Raw genomic sequence first — 25,024 nt, forward strand, 5'->3', positions numbered from 1 at the left:
ACACACTCACTCACTCACTCACTCATTTACTCACTCACTCACTCATTTACTCACTCACTCATTTACTCACACACTCACTCACTCACTCACTCACTCACTCACTCATTCACTCACTCACATATAGCAACAAAACAAGGCCAATTGGTTCATTTGGGGATAAAGTTATTTCTGCTCTAGTCTTCACTCAAATTATATTCAGTTGAGCTCAGATCATTAACTCTATCACATTCAGGAATGAACTAGAGTGAAAACAACTGATTTCTGTGAAGAAAGGTGTAACAGTAGTAATGTCCTGCACGGCTGACCCTCTTTCTGAGAGAGAAACACCCACCCCTATCTGCTAATTGGAGAAGTGTAAGGACGTTACGTAAGCCAGGACGGGGAAGTTTGCGCTAGCTAGCTAGCTGTCAGCTCGAAGGCCGGGACGAAGACGAGGCTGTAATTTGGTCAGAGTGTCTCTCGAAAAATTTCTCTTCATGTTCGGCGTCTCAGTGGCCCGTGGAGATTTGCTTAAATCAATGTAAGACTGGGTATTATTTATGAAAGGCTCATCTCGGAGAGCCGCAGTTTATTGAATTTAAGACAAAATCGACCGGCGGAGTCCCCGGGGAGCCGCGCTAGCGCTCTCTATTTTTCTGGATGTGTCGACTGCTTCCACTTTAAACGACAAGAAAAGAGGCTGCGGGGAGGGGGAGGGGGAGGGGGAGGGGCACCCGCTCTTGTAAACACACGGTAATGTCTGCTTGAGATGTTAATGTTATGTTCAGTAAGCCCAGTCAATATATTCACAGAGACAATGCGTCTCCGAGCGTCTTTTCACCTCATTTCAAGTCGTTCTTCTTTTGCTCCCCGAACAGAAATAGCTGCCTTCCTCTGCAATTTAATGAGCTAACACTTCCCTCGCAAATGGCGCACACCTTCAGGGCACTGTTTGCATTTGGCACGCGTCCTGTTAGCCTGCTAGCATTAGCGGATAGAGATGGGTTAACAGATGGAGGAATTGTGCTTTTGAGAACACGCGTACCTTTGAAAGTGAGAGTGATTTTCGTTGTTATTGTATTCTGAATTACAGTACATGCTTGGAGTGCAGGGTTTAGAAAGTTTAAGGAGCGCTAGACTTTTCCTCCGACTAGTTGTGAAGCTGCGAAGCTGTGCATTTTGGCTGTGTCATGTTCGCTGTCAAAGTAACTGTCCCCTTGGGGGGCTTACCAGGACCCTGCGTGTCTTTGAGAGTTTCAGAGATGATTTAACAACTTCAGTCTGAGTTTGAGGACATGAAAATTGCGTTGGAGGAGGCTGTTGACTCCAAACACCTTTGGAATTGAAGCCGGTTTCTTGAGCTGGAGTCCACTGGGGGTCTGTAAGTTTCAGTTACATGAAAGTTGGGACCTTATGTGAAATGCCAATAATAGCAGAAAGCTGTGGTTTAAAAAAAAAAAGCGGAAATATGGATTGTCGTGCGATGAAATTTCATATTGAAATAACAAGAAATATGATAATCCAAGTCATTATCAGCTCAGACCTCAGTGTCGATCATCATAAGGTTTTGGCGCAACATATGCTGCCTTCTAGGTGACGTCTTTTTCAATGAATACTGCTATTTTCAGTGCAATGACATGGACCTACTTTATGTAAGAGACTGACCTGTTTGTCGTGGTGGTTTCTTGCTGAAATAAACTGTGATAACAGGATTTGTAGAATTTCAGGCAACAAACGTCATGATCAGTTTAATTAAATCTAATTCGGATCGACGTACTGAGCAGTTAATTCATATCTGAGTATTTGTTTTCTACATGTTGCCCCATATTACTGCCCCATACGTTTCTGTACTTTTTGAAGCATGTGGAAATGAGTTGAAGTGAATAGCTAATGCTAATCCGCTTCTGAGACCGAGTTTAAAAATCCGGTTTTTCTTTGACCAACAGCAACCAGTAGATCTTTGAGTAACAGACGTTTTTCTGAAGCCTCTCAAAGGTCCTCAAAGTGTATTTGATCATGAAGAGGAGCTTCGATCACTGACCTTTCTGCTTCTCTCCCTCTTTCACATAGAACATGTCTGTTATTCTGTTTTTCTGTGTCTCTCAGTGCTTCCGGAGCCCGAGCCTCATGATGATGTTATGTAATGAATATTTATATATATATTTCTGCACTAATCTTTGTTTCTGGAGCATGTTCTGTGCTGGTGCATCAGCCTCGTGATGTTCTCCACTGTCTCTGATTCCTGTATTTCTCTGTGTTGCAGGAGCCTGTGCCATGCTGGTGCAGCAGCCTCACGACGTGGTGGTGGTGGCCGGTCAGTCCGTCACTCTGCCGTGTGCCATCACCGGTTACCACGGCATGGTCCTGTGGGTGAAGGACGGTCTCGCTCTGGGGGTCAACAGAGATCTGTCCGGTCAGTTACTTTCAGCATCTACTTTTAAAGAGACGTTCTGCCATTTGAGTCTGAAGCGCATGATTCCACCTGGTCTTGTTTGCAAAAGTGTTCAGACAACGCACCACTCTGTCAAAGCACCTCTGACCAAACCTGCAGAGAGGACGCAGTGGCAGTAGATTAGTCAGAGTTAGACTGAGGAATGTGCAACTGGGGAACACGCTGTTCCTATTTCCTTTTAAAAGTAAGTCGAAAACCATACTCATAACTCACTTAATGCTGCCTGTGTGGTCAGCAGAATTGGGTCAGCTTTATTTATTAACACCACTGACTGATAGATTGGTAAATAGAACATTAAACATTAGCTTAGCCTTTGCAGCTCATATGTGAAAGCATTCCGATTAAAAAATGCACTTGCCCTTCTTTATATTGTACGCATTTACATTTTAAAAGTGACAGTTCTGGTTCTTAATGAAATATCTGTCAAAACACCACAAGGATCAAACACTCTCCCCGTGTCTAAACAGCCCTGTTCAGAACGGCCATTTTGTTTTCGCGCCTGTTCCTTTAAATGACAAAGAGCCGCTCGCTGTTCGCCCCGACCCTGAGTGCACAGCAGTGATTAGCGAGGATCAGAAGGATTTAACCTCATATTTTTGCACTCTCACATAAACATGGATCCAGCTCTGTGATTGGACAGACTCAGACCAGGGGGCGGGGCAATTCTGAAGCCCCTGCACTTGACGTCAGAAACAGAGCAGAATCGTTTTATCTCATGCCTTGTGACTTAAGAATGTCACATAAAATTGTCTGCGTGGTCTTGTTTCACAGTGTGTAGTTTGGTGGCCTCCAGATTAAAGCACAGCAGAGGTTACTGTTTGGACACACTACAATATGAAAGTGTGATTATATAGTCTTTCTATGCAGGCCTATTTAAAGTCAGAGGCCCTCCTGCTGAATACAATGTTCCTAACTGTCAACTCAGAGGCGCTCATTGTTCAGCCCTCGAGTAGAGTTTAAAATAAGCATCGTCACCCAGCAAATCGCCAGCTTCTTCAGTCGACAGAAAAGTTATGAAGACTTTATCTGAGGTCCGTCGTTCCAGCCACCGCTTTAGTAAATGTCTTCACACGAGGCGGCTGTTGCAGCATCAGTGGCGCGGTATATTCCCAGTTCGACTGGAACTTCAGCCTTGCGTCATCGAGAAGACGGTCGTCTGCTGCTTTCCTTCGACAAACAAGCTCTTCTGCTTTTTCAGATCGGTGGCACCGCTCCTCCGTTTATTCCTGTGTTTACTTGTTTCTTCCACAAAGTGCCTCTCCAACAGTGCTCTCTTCTAAAGTAGCACATTACAGTGGAGGACTAATTGCATTTTGATCATTAATTAAAGCAAACACTTAATGTCTCCGGAGTTCTGGAATCGGAGCACGTTGTCCCACACTCTGAGGATGTGAGCTACAAATTAATTGGCTCAAACTGAATCAAATATCACAGAACTATTAAAAGAAATTGGCTTGATATTAAAAGGACTGTGGCACTGATGAAAACCACAGGCAGCTCAACAAGGCTGAAACACTTAAAACACTTATGTTTACACGGATGTTCGTGTTTGTTTATTTATTTCTTTAGTTTGAGCTGAAACTGCATTAAGTTTAGCTTCATTAAATCGGCATGGGATCCCGAATCTCTTTTTTATTCTCTTTGGATCAATCCTTTTGTGTCCGTTGCGTTTTGAAGTGGTTTAGTGTTTAACCTGTGATTTCTGTTTGCGTGACTCTTGCTGTGATTAGTCCTTGAAGCATGTAAGAGCTTATAAACGGATATTCACTTGTGTTATTACCGCGTCTTTTCCCTTTTCAGTGTCATCAGTAAAGTCTCTAGCTCGTACTCCAGGGTCCAGAGCCTACCTGGAATCACTGGGCGCAAGGCAGGAATACACCCCTGGAGGGGGCGCCAGTCCTTCACAGGGCAACACACACTCACACATTCACTCACACACTCACACCTACGGACACTTTTGAGTCGCCAATCCACCTACCAACGTGTGCTTTTTTTGGACTGTGGGAGGAAACCCACGCAGACACAGGGAGAACACACCACACTCCTCACAGACAGTCAACCGGAGGAAACCCACACAGACACAGGGTGAACACACCACACTCCTCACAGACAGTCACCCGGAGGAAACCCAATGGAGCAGACTGTATGTGAGAATGGCGCCCCTTGTGGTGCAATTCCAAACTGTGATTGAGTATGTGACTGAGCTACAGACCAGTTCCATGAGGTGCTCTGTATATAAAAAGCACACCCATGGTGTTGGGATGTTCTTTTCATGGACTCGGGGTCACGGCGAACAGCGAGCAGCTCATTATCATTTAAAGGAATAGGCGCTAAAAACTGCTGCTCTGAACAAGGTGGAGGATGCTGTTGTGGGGTTTGGTCCTTGTAGTGTTTTGATCTCCTGAAAAGTGAAAGTGCCGGGCATTTTCATGTTTTTGCCTGAACTGTGAGATGCTGATAGAAGTGTTTTAACTGAGCCTTCAGTCTCACAGAATATTAATATATATTCTTAAACAATAAGTCATTATGTAATCATAATTTTTAACTCATTTATTAAGTCCTCTGTGTTATTTCACGAGGGGTTATGAGGTCAACCTGCTTCGTTTGTGTAATGTACAGGAGATTATCGGTTTATAAGAACAGCCCAAAAAAACTGCCCACATTGAAGTTTCCTCTAGCGCCGAGGTGTTCAAGCTGCTGCTGGAGAACAGTTCAGCTCCAGCATAAAAAACACTCTGATTAACCTTCATTAACCAGCTGTTACCTCCTTGGAAATATTACTCTGCAATTAGCCGTGTGTTAAATGCGTAGGAGCCTGCCGTGGAGATCCTCACTATCCAGCATCACCTGCAGTAAAAAGAGAAAATCCTGGGTTTAAAACCGGGTGGAGATATAAACTGATTAATAATCCTTTGAGCGTGTGCTACATAAACGGGTCACCCACACACGGCCGGGCTTCAAATAAGGTTTAAAATGGGCCTGACACCTGAGACCTACTTCACTGGTCCCAACGTCAATTCATACTCATTCACTAAAAGGCCATTAAAATGATTCATACAGTGTGTACTAAATATAGTTTACATCCATAACATTAGGCTTTACCCTATGCTTTAAAATCAGAAGCTGTAGGGTTTGTCTCCTGTGTAACGTCCTCAGTTTCTGTGATTCTTCTTCTGGGTCATAACAGACAGTGTGGATTTAGTAGACCAGAGCTCACTTAGTGACTGTAAACTAGCTATGGATCATGATGAATCATTCATTCATTTATTCTCTGTAACCTTTATCCAGTTCAGGGTCGCGGTGGGTCCAGAGCCTACCTGGAATCATTGGTCGAAAGGCGGGAATACACCCTGGAGGGGGCGCCAGTACTTCACAGGGCAACACACACACACTCACACACACACACATTTACTCACACACTCACACCTACGGACACGTTTGTGTCACCAATCCACCTACCAACGTGTGTTTTAGGACTGTGGGAGGAAACACACCACACTCCTCACAGACAGTCATCTGGAGGAAACCCACACAGACACAGGGAGAACACACCACACTCCTCACAGACAGTCACCCGGAGGAAACCCACGCAGACACAGGGAGAACACACCACACTCCTCACAGACAGTCACCTGGAGCGGGAATCAAACCCATAACCTCCACGGTGCCACCCATGACAAATCATAATATATATATGTTATGAATATGTGGAAAGCTCCTTTAAGTCGAGTATGCTCTCATTTTTGGAGACTTTGTTATTAACAGAAGCGGGAAAAATGTTATTTTGTAGCAATAGCCAAAATTATTTAAACAATCTCAAGGCGTTTTCTTAAATGCAGCTTCACTCAGTGCTTTATTCGCCAGCTTTCTGTTATTGTTGCTGTTGTTGCTAGTTTCTTTTTTATTTTTCTCACATTCAAAGAGCAGAGTTCTCCACAAAGCACAATATCTCTGTTTAGAACAGAAAAGAATAGATTCCCTTTGTTGTCATTGTATTAAATACACAACAGAATTGGGAGTCGTACTCCTGATCAGTGCACACTAAAAAAGATGCATGTTCTTTTTTAAAAAATAAAAAATGAAATATTGCACTACATATTAATAAGAAAAATAATATGGCTTTTAAAAATAGAATACAATATGTAAATAAAAAAAAACGCAATATCGCACTAAGGTGTAATAATAAAGCACTAAAATAAGATAAAATAATTAAAAGAATAAATAAACAAAGGTGCTTTGCTAAGCCACTATTCCCAGGAGTCTCAAGGGCACAGCAGGTGAAAGCAGCCCTTGTTAACTATGTGTATGTGTTCAACAACACAAGAAAGCTTATATCTGAGGAGGTTAGATTCTGTTTCTCCGGTTCTTAAGACACTGTACTACTGCCCGAGGGCTGGACACTGAACAGGTGGTGACCAGGATGGGAAGGGTCCACTAAGTTAAGCCTGAAATGGAATGTATTCGAAAGGAAAGAGCGCTGAGGGATATGCCTGGAGTGTCCTCAAGTTCGGGCTTAAGATAAACTAAGCTAACTAAGTAACAGGCTGTTTTGTGATACGGATAAATCTGTATGATGTAAGTATCAGCTGATAATATCGTTCGACTGATGTATCGGACAAGCCCTGGTTTAAAAATAGGCAGCGATCAGGAAACAAAGGAACGGTTTATCCCTTCCCATTGGCTCATCCAATCAGCCAATCAGCAGTGGTCAGTCAGTGCATGGACCTGTATCAGGAACTGGAAGAAGCACTTGAAGTCCAGCGTGAGTCTTCAGTAACGCGTCTGAGGTGAGCGTGTCCCATTGATGATGGAATAAGTGTCAGTTCCTGCGTCCGTTTCCCTGGAAGTTTGTCTTTTTCAGCTCTGGCCGAGGGCAGCGTTTAGTCATGGACAGAGCTCCTTAATTGAGCCTCTAAGGGCTTCGCTGTCCCATTACTTTCGCTCTGTCTCACTCTGGCCGGGCAAAGGTATCCAGGGAGTCCGGGGTTTCACTGGATTGCGGGATAATGGCAGAGCAGCTGAGGACACAAGCGGACCTCGGCAGCTGCTTGGCGGCTGAAGAGGGTTTGTGGACAGCGCTCTGGCGCTCTTCCGCTGAGGGATAAACACTGCCTCGTGTTTGTGGACGGTCGGCAGCAAAGTGAAGCGAGCTGGAAAGGAGCTTCCTGCTGTGATTTACTCAAAAGAGCTTGAGATTGTAAACTTTCACAGCCACTTTGACCATTGTGTACTGTAACAGTTGGAAGCAGGATTGTTTTTTCAATTTGTAGCTCATCAGATGAAGAATCTAAGTGCATTGGAGTCCCTGAATAAACTAATGTATGTGTATATGTGTGTATAGCTACGCCCTGAACCTGTGAGCTGTGAGGCAGTCATGTGACCGAACTCACAGGTGTTTCCTATTGTCTCTTTATAAAAAAGAGTCTTTGTGTTTGGAGTCTTTCTTTGTCTTTCATCTGTGTTCTATCTGCGAGCAATCAACGCAACAGTGTCACCCACGTTGAGAGTGCGTAAAATATTTATAATGCAGCCCAGTAAACAAGGAACGTCCCTGGACGTTCAAAATAGGTCTAAAAGTAGTCTGTCCGTCAAGGACATATTTTAAACGTCAATGAACGTCCAAAATCCATCTTAATTAGTTAGTTAAGTGGTGACCAATCGATAACGTCAGTGGACGTCCAAAACGCGTTTTATATAAGTAATTTATTTCGGGACCGATTAATAACGTCAATGGACGTCCAAAATACGTCTAATAGTCGTCTTTTCAATGTCTGTGTTTGGACGTCTTTTCAACTTTCATTTTCAACCTTAAGAGAACGTTGATTAGACGGCAGTCATCACGTTATTTCAACGTTGAATCAACAGCTAATTGTTTACTGGGAGGCCACTAGGTGTCAGTATAGCACCTGCGATTTTTAAGTATAGTCATTAGTTATAGAATTTTGTGTGGTGTAATAAATATTCGCCAGGTCAAACTTCACTTCACATGCGGATCCTGGCTCCAGTGAGTTTGGAAAGCCCTGGGTTATCAATCAGCGCTGCTGTGTGTGTGTGTGTGTGTGTGTGTGTGTTCTGATGGTTTGTTGGGTTGTGTAAACTTAGCTGAAGTGCGCCTCAGGCCACAGATTGACTGAGCACTTTCAAATAGCTAAATAAATAAATAAATAAAAATGTCTGTACCAGGTAAATAAAACATTAAAAGAGCTAGCAATCATGTGTTTTCAAGCTCGTAAAACACCTGAGAAACCGAGCCTGGGTCGACCCGACCGCGGCGCCGCTCCATTCTATTCCTTCCTTATTCTTTTAGCCCCCTCATTTATCTGTTTATTGCTTTGATCAGTCACTCAGCTGTGGTTCATCCCTGTGTCTCTCCAGTGCGGTGCCAATGAGATGCCCACACTTCTCTTTCTGGAAATATATCATTGTCCCTTCTCCCACTCACCGGGCTCTCGCTGGTCTAACATCAACCCCGAGCCGGCTTCGCAGGACTCATTAAATTCAGCCGAATCCATTCCCCATCTCGCCTTGTAAACGACAGCCATTGTTTTCAGCCGTTCAGTAAAGAATATTAAAAGGAATATATCATAGTTTCCCCGAGATGATTCTCCGCATCAGTACTTTCCAATAAAACGTGTTTTTTAAATAAAACAGAACCCGAAAATATAAGAGGGAGGAGGCGCGGGAGCAGAAAATGATAAAAGTGTGATGGAAAACCGCGCTGAATCCGGATGAGACTGTCAGCGGAGTGCTGGAGCTGCCAGTATTTGTTAGACGCCTGCTCTGATTTGTGAGAACTGTATTTCCACCAAATTGGCGTGAATCACTTTCACAGTTGTTCTCCGCTCACCTCCGTCTTATTGCCCTAGCTCTCGAGGTGCTCCACAGAGAACACATCCGTCTTAACGGCAGCCAGAACACTGCTTTTTCATGTTGGGTTTGGTTTAGTGTCATAACATTTACAGCCTCCATAGTCCACACATGTATATGCAAACCTGTTTTCAATTAGTCAGAGTTGTGATGTCACAACCGTAAACACTGTCCTTCGCACCTCCAGCAGTTCAGTGAAGTGATGCGGTGTGTTGTCACAGCAGACCATCAGTAGCGGTGTTATGGTGCTCTGAATGCATGGTACTTCCACTACTGGACTCTACTGGACTCTATTCGACTCTACTCCTTGTTTGGTCCCTGGTTCCTGGTTTGTTTTCCACTGCCACAGCCCCTTGAAATATAGCTGGTGACATCTTAAAACGTTTTACGGAAACCACAACAATGGCAGCAGTGACGTTAAGCATTCTTTACTCATGGTGAATTGGCGTGTTGTTGTAGTTTGGGACTGGGCACAGCTCCGTCATCAGTTCAGACAGATCAGTAGAGTGTGTTCCTTCCTCGTTGCAGCGTCCAGCTCTCGCTGGATTCTTTCGTCTGCCACAGCGTAATTTTACGAGCTGCCGTCGTGAGTCGCATTAAAATTGGAGATTTTACAGATGGAGAGTTGGTGCTGGGTTGCGTGACGTAGAGTGACGACTCTCTCTGGACAATCGGCACTCTGCAAGGTCCGCCGCGGTTCAGTCCCTACTCGACTCGCTCCGAACCACGAGAGAACAGCCACCAAACAAGAACCCGTTTCCAGAACCAGGACCAAACTGAAGTAATGGAAAAAGCCTAGTAGAGTCGAGTAGGGACCATGCAGTAGTAAAGCACCATTACTGGGGTAGAAGAGAACGATGTGCTGTTTCTTTCTGCCAGGAAGAGAATCATTTAGATCACGGCCACACACTTCAGATACTGGATTAAAACCAAGCCACAGTTAATACTGTCACACCTTGCAGATTTAAACCAGATCAGAATCACGGATCTCATCAGTGGCTTAGATTGCAGAACCTCTCCGGTGAAACTAATCCGGCTCCAGCGGAGCTGTAATGTGATGTTCTGTGATTGTGAACTCTCCTGAGTCTGCTGTGTGTTTTGTTTCCTCGTGTCAAGAATGGGGAAAGTACAGGTAACACTTTGATGACGCTACTTAACTTACGCTGCAGCCTCTTGACTTGACCAGATCACCTCCACGCTCACCTGCTCGGAAGGAAACGTGTTTCCCGTTTTACTCTATTATCTCTCCGTCCCCCCTGAGCTTTCTGGCAAAAGTGTCAAGGACAAGATGGCAGCAGTGTGGGTTTAATGTTAGCAGCTCTGTAGCTCTTTTATAAACCTCGCTCTGTCTGGCAGTCGATGGAGGAATTCTGCAGCTGCGTACTGAACCCAAAAGAACCCGCATCCAGCAACAAAGAGCTGGAGAATAGCAGGCAGCGATCTGTGAACGACCTTGAGTTTCTACAGTTGCGTGAAAGTTTGTTGAAGCTGTTTGTTGTGGAGTATTTTTGAAATGTTTTTGATCGGCGGATATTTCAGGAAAATGAGTGGAACAGGAAAGACCTGGAAGACCCACGTTATCTGCAGTGTTTTTTTTTTAATGTTTCGAGTGAAGAAACTGAACCCAGTAACATTCGGCTCGGTGATAATTTGACCAATCAGTAGCAATCATTTATCCGTGCACAGTGACATCACAACCATGACGGACCGTGCTGGAGGGTCTGGGACTGTGCTGGGCTCACTGCCAGAGTCCAGTCTGCACTTCTTAAGGTGGAATGTAAAGATCTGGAAAACAGGGGCTAATTACAGAGTTTTTACAGTTGATTAAAGATTGACAGCTCTGTTTGTTCAGTGTTGGGGAAGGTTTTCTTTGATCTGCAGGTGTTCCAGCACAATTCATTTAGTTTTCTTTCTTCCTTTCTATCTTTCTCCATTTATTGTTCCTTCTGTACTTTGTCTTTGTTATTTTCTTTCTTTTTCTTTTTTGTTTTTGCCTTTTTCTTTCTTCTTGTTTATTTCTTCTTTCTTTCTGTGTTTATCTTTGTGTACTGTCTGTTATTTTCTTTTTACTTTCTTTTGTTTCTTTCTGTATATTCTGTTATTTTCTTTCTTTATTCTGTTTCTTTTATCTTTCTTTCTTTCTTTCTTTCTTTTGTTTTCTTCTTTTGTTTCTTTTCATTTCAATGTAAATTTCCATTTTTACTTTCTTTCATTCTGTCTGTCTTTTTCTTTCTTTTTGTTTCTTTCTTCTTTCTTTCTGTGTTTCTTTCTTTACTTTTTTTACTTTCTTTCTCTGTCTTTTTCTTTCTTTTTGTTTCTTACTTTCTTCTTTCTTCTTCTTATCTTTTTACTTTCTTTTGTTTTTTCTATATCTTTCTGTATTTCCTGTTATTTTCTTTCTTTATTCTGTTTCTTTCTTTCTTTCTTTCTTTCTTTTGTTTTCTTCTTTTGTTTCCTTTCATTTCAATGTAAATTTCCATTTTTACTCTTTCTGTCTGTCTTTTTCTTTCTATGTCTTTCTTTTTCATTCTTTTATTTCTTTCTGTACTTTCTAACTTCTTTCTTTTTTTCATTCTTTTGTTTTTTATCTGTTTATCTTTCCTGTATTTCTCTTTCTGTATTTATTTGCCTTTTTCCATGTATCATACTGTCTTTGTCTGTGTTTCCTCTTTTTTTCTTTCTTTCTCCTACCTTTGTTTGTAAACACTGAAAGCTTGTTAATGCTGGAAGCGAGCGAGCCTCATGCCCAGTGTGTTTTCCTGTGTTGCAGGTTACCCGCGCTATGGCGTGATCGGTGACCACAGTAAAGGGGAGTACCACCTTCACATCCAGAGAACCGAACTCTCCGACGACGGGAGCTTCGAGTGCCAGGGAATCCAAGCGGCCATCAGGTCCAGACCTGCTCGTCTCACCGTTCTAGGTCAGTCCTGGCGCAGTTAGTCTTCACTGATGTATTTATCCATTCACCACTGACCTCTGAAGCCTGCTCTTGGGTTCCTGCGTTGGGTTCGTCTGCTGAGGAGAGGCCAGGGGCCGAGGAGAACGTTCCAGAAAGGGCACTTTCCTTCTTTCTCCTCCAGTTCTAATACCTCTTCTTCTTCTGGCTCTAATTGCGCGGCAGGTGCTAAGCAGGCGTTTGAGTCGGATAAATGTGCAGCGTTCTCCAATCAGGGCTAATCAGCTGTAGTAAAAGACCTCAGATATGTTTTCCATCTCCTGCGATTTCCAATCAATGAGACTCTGATGCAAATGCATTGCATGAGCTGGGCCTGAGGGCAGGCGAAAGCCTGGCCTTATTATCATTATTGATCGCTGCTCCTTGTTAAAACCATGATATATTCCAGGGCTATCAGTTCATTATTCTGGCTCGGGAGCATCAGTGTTTTCAGCCAAGTAATCTAAACCCTCTTACTTAGAGGGAAGTGAAGACGTTGGTGATTCCAGGTCCATTAAAATGATTAATTATAGATGAGGGGGCACCCATTTGTTTTTTTATTTTTTTTATTTATATCCATCCTTGGTTTCTCCCCCCATCTTTGTGTGTGTGTGTGTGTGTGTGTGTGTTGCTGCCACGCTGGTCTGGTGGCAGGAGAGACAAATCATCAGCGTCCCCTGGGCGCGGCCATTAGCCTGACATTTAATCCCAGACAAACTGGCTTACTTCTGAAAAGTTGCATACAAAGCCACAAGCTGGATCCTGAGTGAGGTAATGAAGTTAATGTATGAGGGTGTCACGATCAATCCCCTACTCACACACACACACACACACACACACACACACTCACACACACTCACACGCACACACACACGCACACACACACGCACACACACATACACACACACACACACACACACTCTCACACACACACACACACACACACTCCTCCCAAAGCCAACCTCGCTCCAGCACCCTCGCGAGGACAGTGCACATTGACCACAAACACTCACAGGCTTTACTCGCCCTCTGTAAACCACAGCCTTACTACTCTTTTCCTCCCCACACATCCCTCCACCCCCTGCCTTTGTTCTCTCTCTCTCTCTCTCTCTCTCTCTCCCTCTCTCTCTCTCTTCCTTTCTCATTGTCTTTCTTTTGTTCTTCTCCATTTCTTTCATTTTTTCTTTCTTTCTTTCTTTCTCCACTTCTATCAGTCCTGTTTCTCTTCTCCATCTTTCTCACACTCTCTCCCCCTCCCTTTTCCCTTCTTTTTATTTCTCTCTCTCTCTCTCTCTCTCTCTCTCTCTCTCTCTCTCTCTCTCTCTTCCCCCCTCTCTCTCTCTAAGTCTAACTCTCTCATTCTTTCTCTTTCTCTCTGTCTCTCTCTCCCATCTCTCCCCCTTTCTTTCTATATCTTTCTCTCTCTCTCATTCTCTCTCTCTCTCTCTGACTCCATCTCTCTCTCTTCCCCCACGCTCTTTCCAACTCTAACACTCTCATTCTTTATCTCTCTCTCTCTTTCCTCTCTCCCACTTTCTCTCTCTCTCTCTCTCTCTCTCTCTCTCTCTCTCTCCCCCCTCTCTCTCTTTCTCTCTGGGTGTGTGCTGAGTGACTACAGAGAGATTTTCTTTCTCTTTTGTTTTTATTTTCTGCTTTTCTTTAACAAACCCTTGGTGTAGTGTTGCTGTCTCCTTCTAAAAAGTCCAGAGACTCCTTCTTAGTATGTGATTTTCAAAAGTAGGTCCATAGTTACATTTCAGAAATGTGGGAGACCAGCAGAAATAACCCTCAAAGTCTGTGTGTTAAATCAGCGAGTGTCTCTGCTGAACCCGAGGTGTCACACTCCATCCCTGAAGCTCCTGCTCGCTTTAATGATCTCCCTCATTCCGCTGGTGAAGGGCTTGATAATTAGTTGACGCCTTTAATCAGGTGTGAGAGAGCGTGAAGAGCTGTAGCCATCCGGAGCTGGAGCTGGGGCTCGTCTTCAGCTCCATCTGCTTCTCCTCACTCTCTTCAGCCCCAGAGTTAAAGCCTATAATCAAACGCACCTTTGTGAACTTTATTCCTGTTTTTCGGTGGTCATTTTAAGGAGAATCGATTGTGTTGCATTATTCACAAGACGGAGATGTTATTCCTCAGTAATCTCATGATCTGCCTCTAAACATCCTCACACCTGTCACTTCACCATCAAGTAGTGTAGATATCACAGCACACTTTCCCTCCCGCTTTGTTTCTTTACACCGGAGAACACTGTACCTGTACACACCCGCAGGGTCACTCAGACCGCGAGCGGCGCTTCTAATGTTTTCTCACATTCTCTGAGGCTTTGAAGCAGGACGAACGATGATGGAGCGATACAACGATACACACATACACAAACAATATTGTACCCGTGTCTTGTGGGGACATTATATAGACCTCCATTCATTTTGTGAATGTTTACTATAAACTTTTTCTTAAGTGCTACAGGCTTAACACTACGTTTAACCTTAACCCTATCCCTACTTTAACTTTAATCCAAAGTTAAAACATATTTCACCTTAAGTTGTAATGATTTTTCATGATTTATGATCTCTATAAATAAGACTAGTCCTCACAGTGTGTAAACTGGTTTTGGTCCTCACAATGTGATATATACCTGTTGCACACACACACACACATATGAGATGTAGGCGAATGCAGTATTAAAAGTGTGTTTATAGGACTCTAATTCTGTGAAGCTGAGTTGGATGCTGACCCTTGGTCATCTGTGTAAAAGGCAGCCATGTTATCCACTACACCACCCCACGCCACATTCCTGACTTGACCTCAACACACAGAAAAATCAGGCCAAACAATACAGAGCAATAACGTGAACTCTGAGTGTCCAGAACCCAGCGGGCCAGACACCACTGCCCCGCTTCACTGACATTTGAACTTTGAACCTACAGCAGTGGAGTTTGAGCTGCTGAGCTGATGAATAAGGCATGAGCCTGCACAGGTACACCATCCACAGGAGGCTAATTACGTCCAGGAAATCCCTCGCAGCATCCCCTCGCTCCCGAACCGGGAGAGAACCCGGACAGAGCCCCGGACCTCGAAAGGTCAGCTCTGTTTAAAAGAGGATGGCTGAGCTGACGGCTGAGTTTACTCAAACTCCCAAATGCAGCTGAACCGCTCTCGTCGATTCCAGCTGTGAGTAACAGATGTGACGTGAGGAGCGCCGGCTCTGAGGTGCTTTGGGCAGGAGCAGTGAGATCCGCCGGCACACGCAAGCTGCTTTGTCACTGAGGACGAGGAACTGATGTAGAGTGACAGAGGGAAAAGTGGGGACACGGATTATAACACGAAGAATCCACAGAAACGTCTGTTAGACCTGAATAATTTGGGGAAAATAACGAATTGCGATTTTCGGAACAATATTGGTAAGATTTGGTATTTTGACTCCTGAGCTCCCTCTACAGTTGCAGAGTCCTGATATCGAGAGTGTGGTGGGGGGTGTGGTTTCCTACCCTCGTCCAGAAGCTACATAGTGGAGTTTCTGCAGTGCTGAGCCCAGAGTAGCATTGACTGAGGCTCTGTTCTCTATATTACAGCTCAGGGAAGCATAGTGTACATAGTGTTGCTTCAATTCCAAGAGTCTGTTGTGGTGTAACCAGTGTAGCGAGTGTGTGGCTGCCTCTGATTGGTCGAAACTCTGTTACGGAAGCTGAGTGTTCCTGTTTAAAACCAAGGCATTGTTCTCAATGAGTGTGTTTACATTACACGTAATAATCTAAAAACTGCAGAAAATACAATCGTGTCCGTAATCCAATCAAAACGTTTACATGAACTTGAGTCGTTTTATGGGAAATCTCTGGCCAATAATCGGATTTCTACTTTACAACCAGACGTTAACGATGTGACGTTAACGTTAAACTTCAGATAACCGTAGACCCCATCTGTACTTGTTATGCTTCCTGAGATTACACAGTGCAGCCCTTCTTACGGCTTTCTCTACACTGCATGCATGCAAAGACAGAGATAAGATTTTGGACTCACTCCGTGTGAACCCCTCCATTACTTTGAATGATACTTAATGGATTTCAGATACAGAACGACGAGAGAACAGATCTGCGTTGTGTCAGGTCCGAAAGAATTCAGGGTGAGTTTACACATGCGCAGAGCATTTCTGATCATTAAGCTAAACATCCAGCACTCTTGGTCTGATTACCATGCCTTAATCCGATCTAAGAATTTGGAGATGGCTGTTTATGTGATCGCTGACTAATCCGATCAGAACAACTGCATGGATCATGAAAAGCTTCTCAACAGACTTCTCTAAGGCTAAGACCATGCTTGTCGCGTACTCGCATCGATTAATGCGATGCAATTCATCACAATAATAATGACTTTGACAAATTGCCCACCTCTGCACCGGGATCCAAACTGTGAGAGAGTTCCCTGAGCGAGAACAAAGGGCTGTTCCACACAGCAGTGTGTTTCATTTCCAGGTTTGGATGGATGTGAAGATCCTCTGGAAATTTAATCTCCAGCTTCCCGTGTCCAACAGAAATCTCAGGGTTTTAAAGATACGCGTAAGAAGTCATCCCCGGCCTTAAGGAGGTGTTGAACAAGACGTGCTGATCCACCCAGGTGTACGGCCGAGCTGCCGTTAATGAGAGGAGACTCCAATTATTTTTGGACTTTTTACATGTTAGTACTCCTGCTTCTCCTTCACGGATTAAACCGTGGTCCTGAGATAATCACCAGGTTCAGTCCAAAGGAGAGATATTTATTTTATTATTATCATTGTTCTCTCAGATTCTTAGGACTGCCTTTCTCTATTTCACCACGAGCCAATATTTGCCGCCTTCACCAAACACCCACTCAGTCCAATCTTCCTAATGTTAATGTCAGGAGCAGTGGCTCTGGCTTGGTGCTCTAGAGCCGGACTGGTGCGGGAAAAGCAAACACTGGGGGTTTGAATGGAAAGTGGATTCGCTCACAGACAAACGGCCCACATCTGAGTTAAACCCCGATATCACTTTATTTTAGCAGCCTTTCTTTAGAAAACATCTTTACCATTTAAAAAGTTCACTGTTTTATAAGTCGTTAAGTTATGTCATTGAATTACTATGTAATTGCTAGCGTGCATATGTAATACCTTCGCTACTAATGCTGAATTACACTGACATTCAACCTCTATCCTGTAACACATTTCACAGTTAAAAAGAAGTTCTGTTACGTGAAGCAAATGTTCTCAGTCAGAGCATCATCACGTGGAACAGACACAGTTCTTATCCCACCCCCGGTGAGACTCCTGAGATGACACGTTTGGGTTCCGTAGGTTGGGAGGTGCTCCCTCGCTTAAGGGCAAGGCCTCCCTGTTTCTCCAGGTTGGAGTTTCAGAGCCTTTCGAGTTTCAGAGCTCCTCAACATCCAGGGCTTAAATGTGCTGTAGTGTAAGTAGCCCAGAGGTTCCCTTCATGACAGAAATCTGCAGGGATGTTTACCACACCTCCAAAATTCAGTCTGAGAAGTCCAGTTTTGGAAACTTCTACTTTTGGAAAAAAGAAACAGCCATAGCTACAGGGTGGGCCATTTATATGGATACACCTTAATAAAATGGGAATGGTTGGTGATATTCACTTCCTGTTTGTGGTACATTAGTATATGGGAGCGGGGAAACTTTTCAAGATGGGTGGAGACCATGGTGGCCATTTTGAAGTCGGCCATTTTGGACCCAACTTTTGTTTTTTCAATGAGAAGAGGGTCATGTGACACATCAAACTCATTGGGATTTTCACAAGAAAAACAATGGTGTGCTTGGTTTTAATCATGAGTTATTTACAAGTTTCTGAGCACTTATAAAATGTGTTCAAAGTGCTGCCCATTGTGTTGGATTGTCAATGCAACCCTCTTCTTCCACTCTTCACACACTGATAGCAACACCACAGGAGAAATGCTAGCACTGGCTTCCAGTATCCATAGTTTCAGGTTCTGCACATCTTGGTGGAATGGTGTGGTATATGGGGTACAAAGATAATGGGGCCATTCTTTATCAATGGAAACCTCAAGGCCACTGGATATGTGAATTTGCTACATGATGATGTGTTTTCCTCTTTATGCACTGAAGCTGGCACGTTCCCTGAGTTTTTCCAGCAAGACGGTGCACCACCACATTATGGGTATCAGGTCCGAGCATTCCTAGATGAACAGTTTCCTGGAAAGTGGATTGGTCGTCGTGGGTCAGTTGAATGGTCCCCAAGGTCTCCCGATCTGACCCCTTAGACTTTTATCTTTGGGGTCATCTGAAGGCAATTGTCTATGCTGTGAAGATATGAAATGTGCAGCACCTGAAACTACGGATACTGGAAGCCTGTGCTAGCATTTCTCCTGCGGTGTTGCTATCAGTGTGTGAAGAGTGGGAGAAGAGGGTTGCATTGACAATCCAACACAATGGGCAGCACTTTGAACACATTTTATAAGTGGTCAGAAACTTGTAAATAACTCATGAAAGAATAAAGTGACGTTAAAACACCTTTGTTTTTCTTGTGAAATTCCCAATAAGTTTGATGTGTCACATGACCCTCTTCCCATTAAAAAAACAAAAGTTGGATCCAAAATGGCCGACTTCAAAATGGCCACCATGGTCACCACCCATCTTGAAAAGTCCCCACCGCCCTCCCATATACTAATGTGCCACAAACAGGAAGTTAATATCACCAACCATTCCCATTTTATTAAGGTGGGCCCATTCCCATTTTATTAAGGTGGGCCCACCCTGTAGTTTTAAGACTAGGTTAAGGTTAGTAGCACTAGTTAGATAGTGTTGAAGTGGTAGTACACATTTAAAACTAAAGGTGCTACAAAGGGTTTTTTGACAGATGCCATAGAGGAATCACTTTTGTTTTCATAAAGAACCGGGTTTGTTAAAGAGATGTGAGTGTGAAGAACCTTTTAATGGGTCCTTTACCATATGTAAAGGTATTAGACAAAATGGTTCTATATGGCATCACTGGAAGGACATTTTCTATCACTTTAATTTTTAAAGAGTGTAAGAGCCAGGGAATGTACAGATTACACAGATTAAATTTGATAACATTCTTAATGTAGGAGCTTTTTCTGTAATAATCTTATTTCCTTTCATTTCCAGTCACGGAAGAAAGAATCCTCTCTCTGTAATATCTTTGGTTGTTACAGGAAGTAAATGTAAGTCTGGTCTCTGGACTCTGTTGTTATCACCTCCTCTAACTGCCTTCTAAAGGCTATAAGACAAGGTGCTTTAGATGTTAATTTTGGCAAATCATAGCCGAGTTTGGGAACAGCTGCTACTCATTTCTTGAACGCCACACTTTGTTGAAGAGGCAGTGAGCGCAGAGGAACATCTGCAGCTCCGGCGAAGGCTTGGCTTGTGATTGGCCCGTCGTGACGGCAGGATTGCACTCTGAACGCCTTCCTTTATTGACTTTCCATTTTTAATACCTCAAAAACGTCCCTCACGGCCAGCAGCTCGCTGTAATCCCGGGCCCTGGATCTCAGGTTGGGCTATATTTGTCTCCTTTGAAATCCTAAAGTATCGGTACGGAGTGACATTATGACATTTGCTGAGGGTGGGATAAAGAGGGGGGTGAATTGTCAGACTCTATCCTCCGCTGTCCCGGCTGCTTTGATGCTGTCACTGTGAGTGGAGAACAATAGGTGGGGACTTGATGGAAGATGAAGTATTTAGACGTGAGCTGAAAGCCTCGTCTCGCTGGTGTGATCATGGGCTTTTGAGCTTTGGGACGGTGGGCCATGTCTTGTTTCCTGCCTCCGCTCGTGGGCCTTGGGTTTTCAGGGTCTGTTCTGCGTCACCCTACAGTTTTAAATGAGTGAGGACGCCCGTTTCTTTGGAAATGAAGGGCATTAATAGGAATTGCATCCTCCTTTTCTGCCGGAGCAGCCTGTACTCTTCAGGGGAGGATTTACATTTGATGTGGGGACTTTTCTGTGAGGAATTGATAGCATGTAGGATCGGGTTCTAATGTTTACTGCAGAGAAGCCCAGAGAATCCAGAGTTAAAGGCTGGATTGGTTTACACTCCTCTATCCTACACTTGGCATTTGGCGCGTTGACCTTAGGCTCATGTGAAGATGCTTCAGAGCTTACCATCTATTTTATCATGTGTACTGTAGTCCTAAGGCAAGAACCTAAAGCATCAGTACTAATATATACTTTATTTATTATTTAAAGGCTATGCACCAGCTCTGTGGAAGTGTCAAACAAATAAATACAGTGGAATTTGAGTTCCTAACTTGTGTTTATTGATAGTCAGAAAACATGTTATTTCTTACTAATTGAAGGAATACGGTTTAAAAGACCGTTGGTCGCCCCCCTCAACGGTGTTGGGAAACTCTAATAGGCGTCTTGCCTGTGACGTAGATGGTGGACAACAACTCTAGAAGCTGCACTTAATTTAATGCAAAATGAGGAAAAGGTGTGTTGTTTTTGGCTGCAATCATTCAATGTACAGTGGGACATCTGTGAACAAATGGCCCAAAGATCCCAAAATATCCAGAAAATGGACTAAATTTGTCAACTTTAAACGGGCACTTTGGAAAGGACCATCCGCTCACTCCGTTATCTGTAGCTCATTTCACTGGCTCTTTTCCAACAATATGGGCATGTAAGGACACCAACGAAAGGTGTTCAAGAGCCTCTGTAACATGGAGGTGAACAGGGTAAGGACACTCACTTCGCCTGTTTTAGTTGGTGTTAGTTAACGTTAGCTTGACTCGCTAAACTCGGTGTCTCAGATTATACTCGGCTACGTAGCTGCATTACTGCTAGGCTATTGTCATGAATAATGTTGGTTATTTAGCTAGATACGGTCATAACAGTCAGTCATAACGGTGTTTTACCGCGGCGTCGTTCAGCTGTTGTCCACCAGTGACGTCACGGTCGCGTTCGAGAATTTCCGTAGAGAGCTCGGGTTTTTCCGTCAATTTAATAAAATTGTCAGTTTTAAAGCAAATTAAGCTGCTATTTTCATTTTAATTCATACTTATATCTGTCAGTAACTACAATAATGTCCAATATTCATGGAGGTCCATTAAGTGGTGCTTAGCCTTTAATGTAAACATAGCTAAGGACTGGCGCCCCCTCCAGGGTGCGTTCCTGCCTTGCGCCCTATGATTCCGGGTAAGGTCCGGACCCACCTCGACCCTGAACTGGATAAGGGTTACAGAAAATGAATGAATGAATGAATAAACATATCTAGAACCTCTCTATGTATGACTTCAGTCTAGAATAAGTCCATTTGTTTAGGGTTAAATTCATAATAACGCATATATATTCTTGGCAAAAGCACTTAATAAACACTTTTATACTTATATTGCTTATACATACTTTATTAATTATTACTGTGCTGTTATGTCCCTTCGAATATAGTTTTACCAAATGAATAATACGTTTAACACGTAGCCAGAGCTCGAGTACTCTAGAGTAAATAAGTAATGAAAGGTGCAGGTGTGTAATTACGTATTTACAGTTGAACAAATCAAACCGAACGATCAGCTTCAAAAGTTTGACTGTCTTAAAAAACAACTATCACTTTCCAAACTCAGGTAAAAGGCTATGAGCTGAGATATCGACTGGTCAGTGGAACTATAGCGTGTCCACAACAGGCCGGTGAATAATGCCTATGAAAGGCCTGCATTCAGGAGAGTGATAATTCAATTACAGCAGCTTCTCAGAGCAGAACAAAGCAGGCAGGCAGCATTTCAACAAAGTAAACACACACAAGGTCACTCTCTCTCTCTCTCTCTCTCTCAGAGACAATGACTCCAGTCTCTGAAGCCTATTGTGATGTCTTAGAAATCAGTGAAAATCAAGGCCACGCGCCGATTGCCTTTGTGTTTGTTTACAAAGTGTCTGTCAGCAGAGGACTGATTATGACATGGAGAACAAGTCCTGTGTTCTTGAACCCACTCACCGGCCTTAAATAGCCATACAGCTGTGCACAGCACTCAGAAACCGGCAACTTTGCATAACGTTCTATATGAGTTAATGTCACATGGTCAGCAGATGGTGTTCCCAACGATGAAAAATGGAGATTTGTTTAAGCGCCATTTTGAAGGGCAGTAATACGTAGTTTGCCTCTTTTCTACTCTTCCGTAATGGCATTCTGTTATTGGGGAGCGTTGGTAAGCTCTCACAGCCTGGTGCGGGGCAGCTTTACAATAAGCCTGGACCTGAATATTTGGATGTTTGGGTATTTGTTACTTAGGTACGTATTCCTTTTTTAAATTTTGAGATTCGTAACTTTTTCTTTTCTTTCGTAAATGTATTCTTTCTTTCAAACTTAAAGTCCAAGTACGAATGAAGTCTAAAGCTACCCACTACATAGACTCTGGTCAACCCCACAGTTCAGTTTGTGAGAACACCTCCTGGTAGCTCTGGTCAACTCCTGCATACACGGTTCCTGTAGTGGGTACGGATGGTGGGTCAGACGCAGGGTTTCGGAACGTAGGCCATTTCCGAATATTCAGTTATTGTCGGAATATAACGGGCGAAGCTCTGAAGCCCTACAACTGGTGTTCGTTCGGAACGGCCGTGGTGTAGTTCACGCTCGGTATTGAGTTGGGCGACCACTCCCTTTCACGTTTTGAAGCTGTTGCTCGTTATTTCTCTTGGACATACATAGTGTATGAAGACTTCTGGGAACGCGGGTGACTTTACGACTTATTCCACATTAACTATTAATGTTCCTGCTGTAACACACATCTCTCACACTCTCGCTCTGAGAACATTTCCCTGTCTTCATCATCAAACACCTCCCACTCCTGCTCCCGGAATTACCGCACGAATACCTTTCAGGAGCTTTCACGTTTCTGTTCGGACGCTCGGCCTCGCTGCGATTAACGGAGGTGTCGTCCGAGGCTGGAGACAGGCTGCTTTTAAAGGAACACTAGGTAACAGTGCTCCTGTGCTCCCTGAAGAACTTCAGTTACAGAGTGTAACTAACTTTTACAGCACTGCCCTGGATTTATGTGAGGTGGGAGTTACATAGTGCGGTTTCTGCAGTCCTGAGCCCTGCTACAGCTACGTGGAACATTCCCAATGGTTTTCAAGCTCAACTCTGCCTTACATAGTCACAGTGGAGAAGGGGGGGGGGGGGGGGGTATTGGTAAAAATGTAGGATGCCGCGCCCCCTAGTGCTGGTCCCGATGCTGTTTGGAGATGAGCAGGAAGGACATCTCTGTGGCGACCCTTTGCTAAAGGACATTTGAGGCTCCATTTCGTAGCGTGAAGTACAGAGAATACCCCCGACACGTTTGGAAATCATATCGTAATGTAATTATCACGATTTACGAGTGCATACCCTCTCACTGCCCGCCCTCTGGGTTTAGTCTTTACCTTCCCTCTGTTTCTCGAGTGGAGTTTTTCTGCTCGACGCTGAGATCCCATCTCCCTAAGATCGTGGCGTTAAAGAGCGTTCGTGACGAGCAGGAGTTAATCCGGCTGGAAGAGGGGGCTAATTGCTGTGGGTTTGTGGCGCGGACGGCTGAAACCCCGGGATGAAAGTGATTAATCCTCTCTGCTGCCTATTCCTGCGAGACAGGCATCTCCCACATCTAAGACTGGATCCAGGTACATTAGAAAATAGGTCACATTTCCCCCAGCGCCCCTTTTCCTCTCTGTTTTCCAAAATGAAATTGCTCCATTTTTCTCTTTCCTTCCTTTCCCCCCACCCCCTCCTTCCCCGCACACCCCCACAGACAGAGAGAGTCAGAGAGACGTCCCAGGGGTCCCATGTATCAAGAGGGCCGAGAGAAAAGTAATTCTGCGACAAGGAGCCAGGTCTCAGTTAGGGAGTGCTGGAGTGTTCCTGCCGCTTCCTTCCTTCCAACGGCAATTAAACGGGGGGCGATTAATTTAGTCCGCTGACCCGCTCGAGACACATCTATTGACTGGCCGTGTTAAATCGTCAATTTGGAGCCATTACGCCCAGGCATATTTGCAAACATGGCCATAATGATGATGGCTAAGTTGATTAAGCCTCTGTCATAGTCTGAGAGGAGACTCTCGGTTCATCGCTGAGAAATGACGCTCCTGCCTCAAGCTCAGGGGAAACGTCCAGTTCTGGAGTTGCAGCGGACAGAGTATTGTTTCATTTCAGTGTGTGGGGGGAAATTGTCCAGAAAGTCTGTGTTTTTTTTTTACAGTGGGTATGACCAGACGTCTGCATCTATAAATTTGTATATGAACATGTCATATATAATAATATATATATATTTTCTGTATGTAAACGTGCCATAGGCGGCACGGTGGAGCAGCAGGTAGTGTCTCAGTAACACAGCTCCAGGGACCTGGAGGTTGTGGGTTCAAGTCCTGCTCCGGGTGACTGTCTGTGAGGAGTGTGGTGTGTTCTCCCTGCGTCTGCGTGGGTTTCCTCCGGGTGACTGTCTGCTCCCCCTAGTGTAATTAACTTTCACAGCACTGTCCTAAAGGGACAGGGAGGGGGGTGTTGTTTCCTACTCTCCTCCTTGAGTTACATAGTGCAGTTTCTGCAGTGCTGAGCCCAGAGTAGCAGCTGCAGAAGCTCTGTTCTCTGTTACATGCCAGGTTCAGGGTTTTACAGCTGCCAACACAATCAATCATTCAGATTTTATTTCTGTAACACTTGTTACAGGAGGAGAAAGAAAAAAACACCGCAGAAGCATGTGGTTGGTTTGCTCTGCTCTTGGGGATAATATTTTATCCAAAAGTACGTGAGAGTTTTCAGTGTTAACTTTAGAGAATGTAACGTATTAATATTTAATGTTTAGGACTTTTTTAGTTGAAGA

General features: G+C 44.0%; 1 protein-coding gene across 1 annotated transcript in view; it reads left to right on the forward strand.

Moving 5' to 3' along the window:
* kirrel3a (kirre like nephrin family adhesion molecule 3a) overlaps window positions 1-25,024 on the forward strand; it is a 190,451-nt gene that overhangs the window by 106,346 nt on the left and 59,081 nt on the right. The window contains exons 2-3 of the mRNA XM_066651440.1: window positions 2,243-2,392; window positions 12,069-12,218. Of these exons, the coding sequence (XP_066507537.1) occupies window positions 2,243-2,392; window positions 12,069-12,218 (300 nt within the window). The remainder of the gene's footprint in view (window positions 1-2,242; window positions 2,393-12,068; window positions 12,219-25,024) is intronic.

Source organism: Hoplias malabaricus, chromosome 18, assembly GCF_029633855.1.
Source record: "Hoplias malabaricus isolate fHopMal1 chromosome 18, fHopMal1.hap1, whole genome shotgun sequence".
In the NCBI taxonomy this organism is placed as follows: domain Eukaryota; kingdom Metazoa; phylum Chordata; class Actinopteri; order Characiformes; family Erythrinidae; genus Hoplias; species Hoplias malabaricus.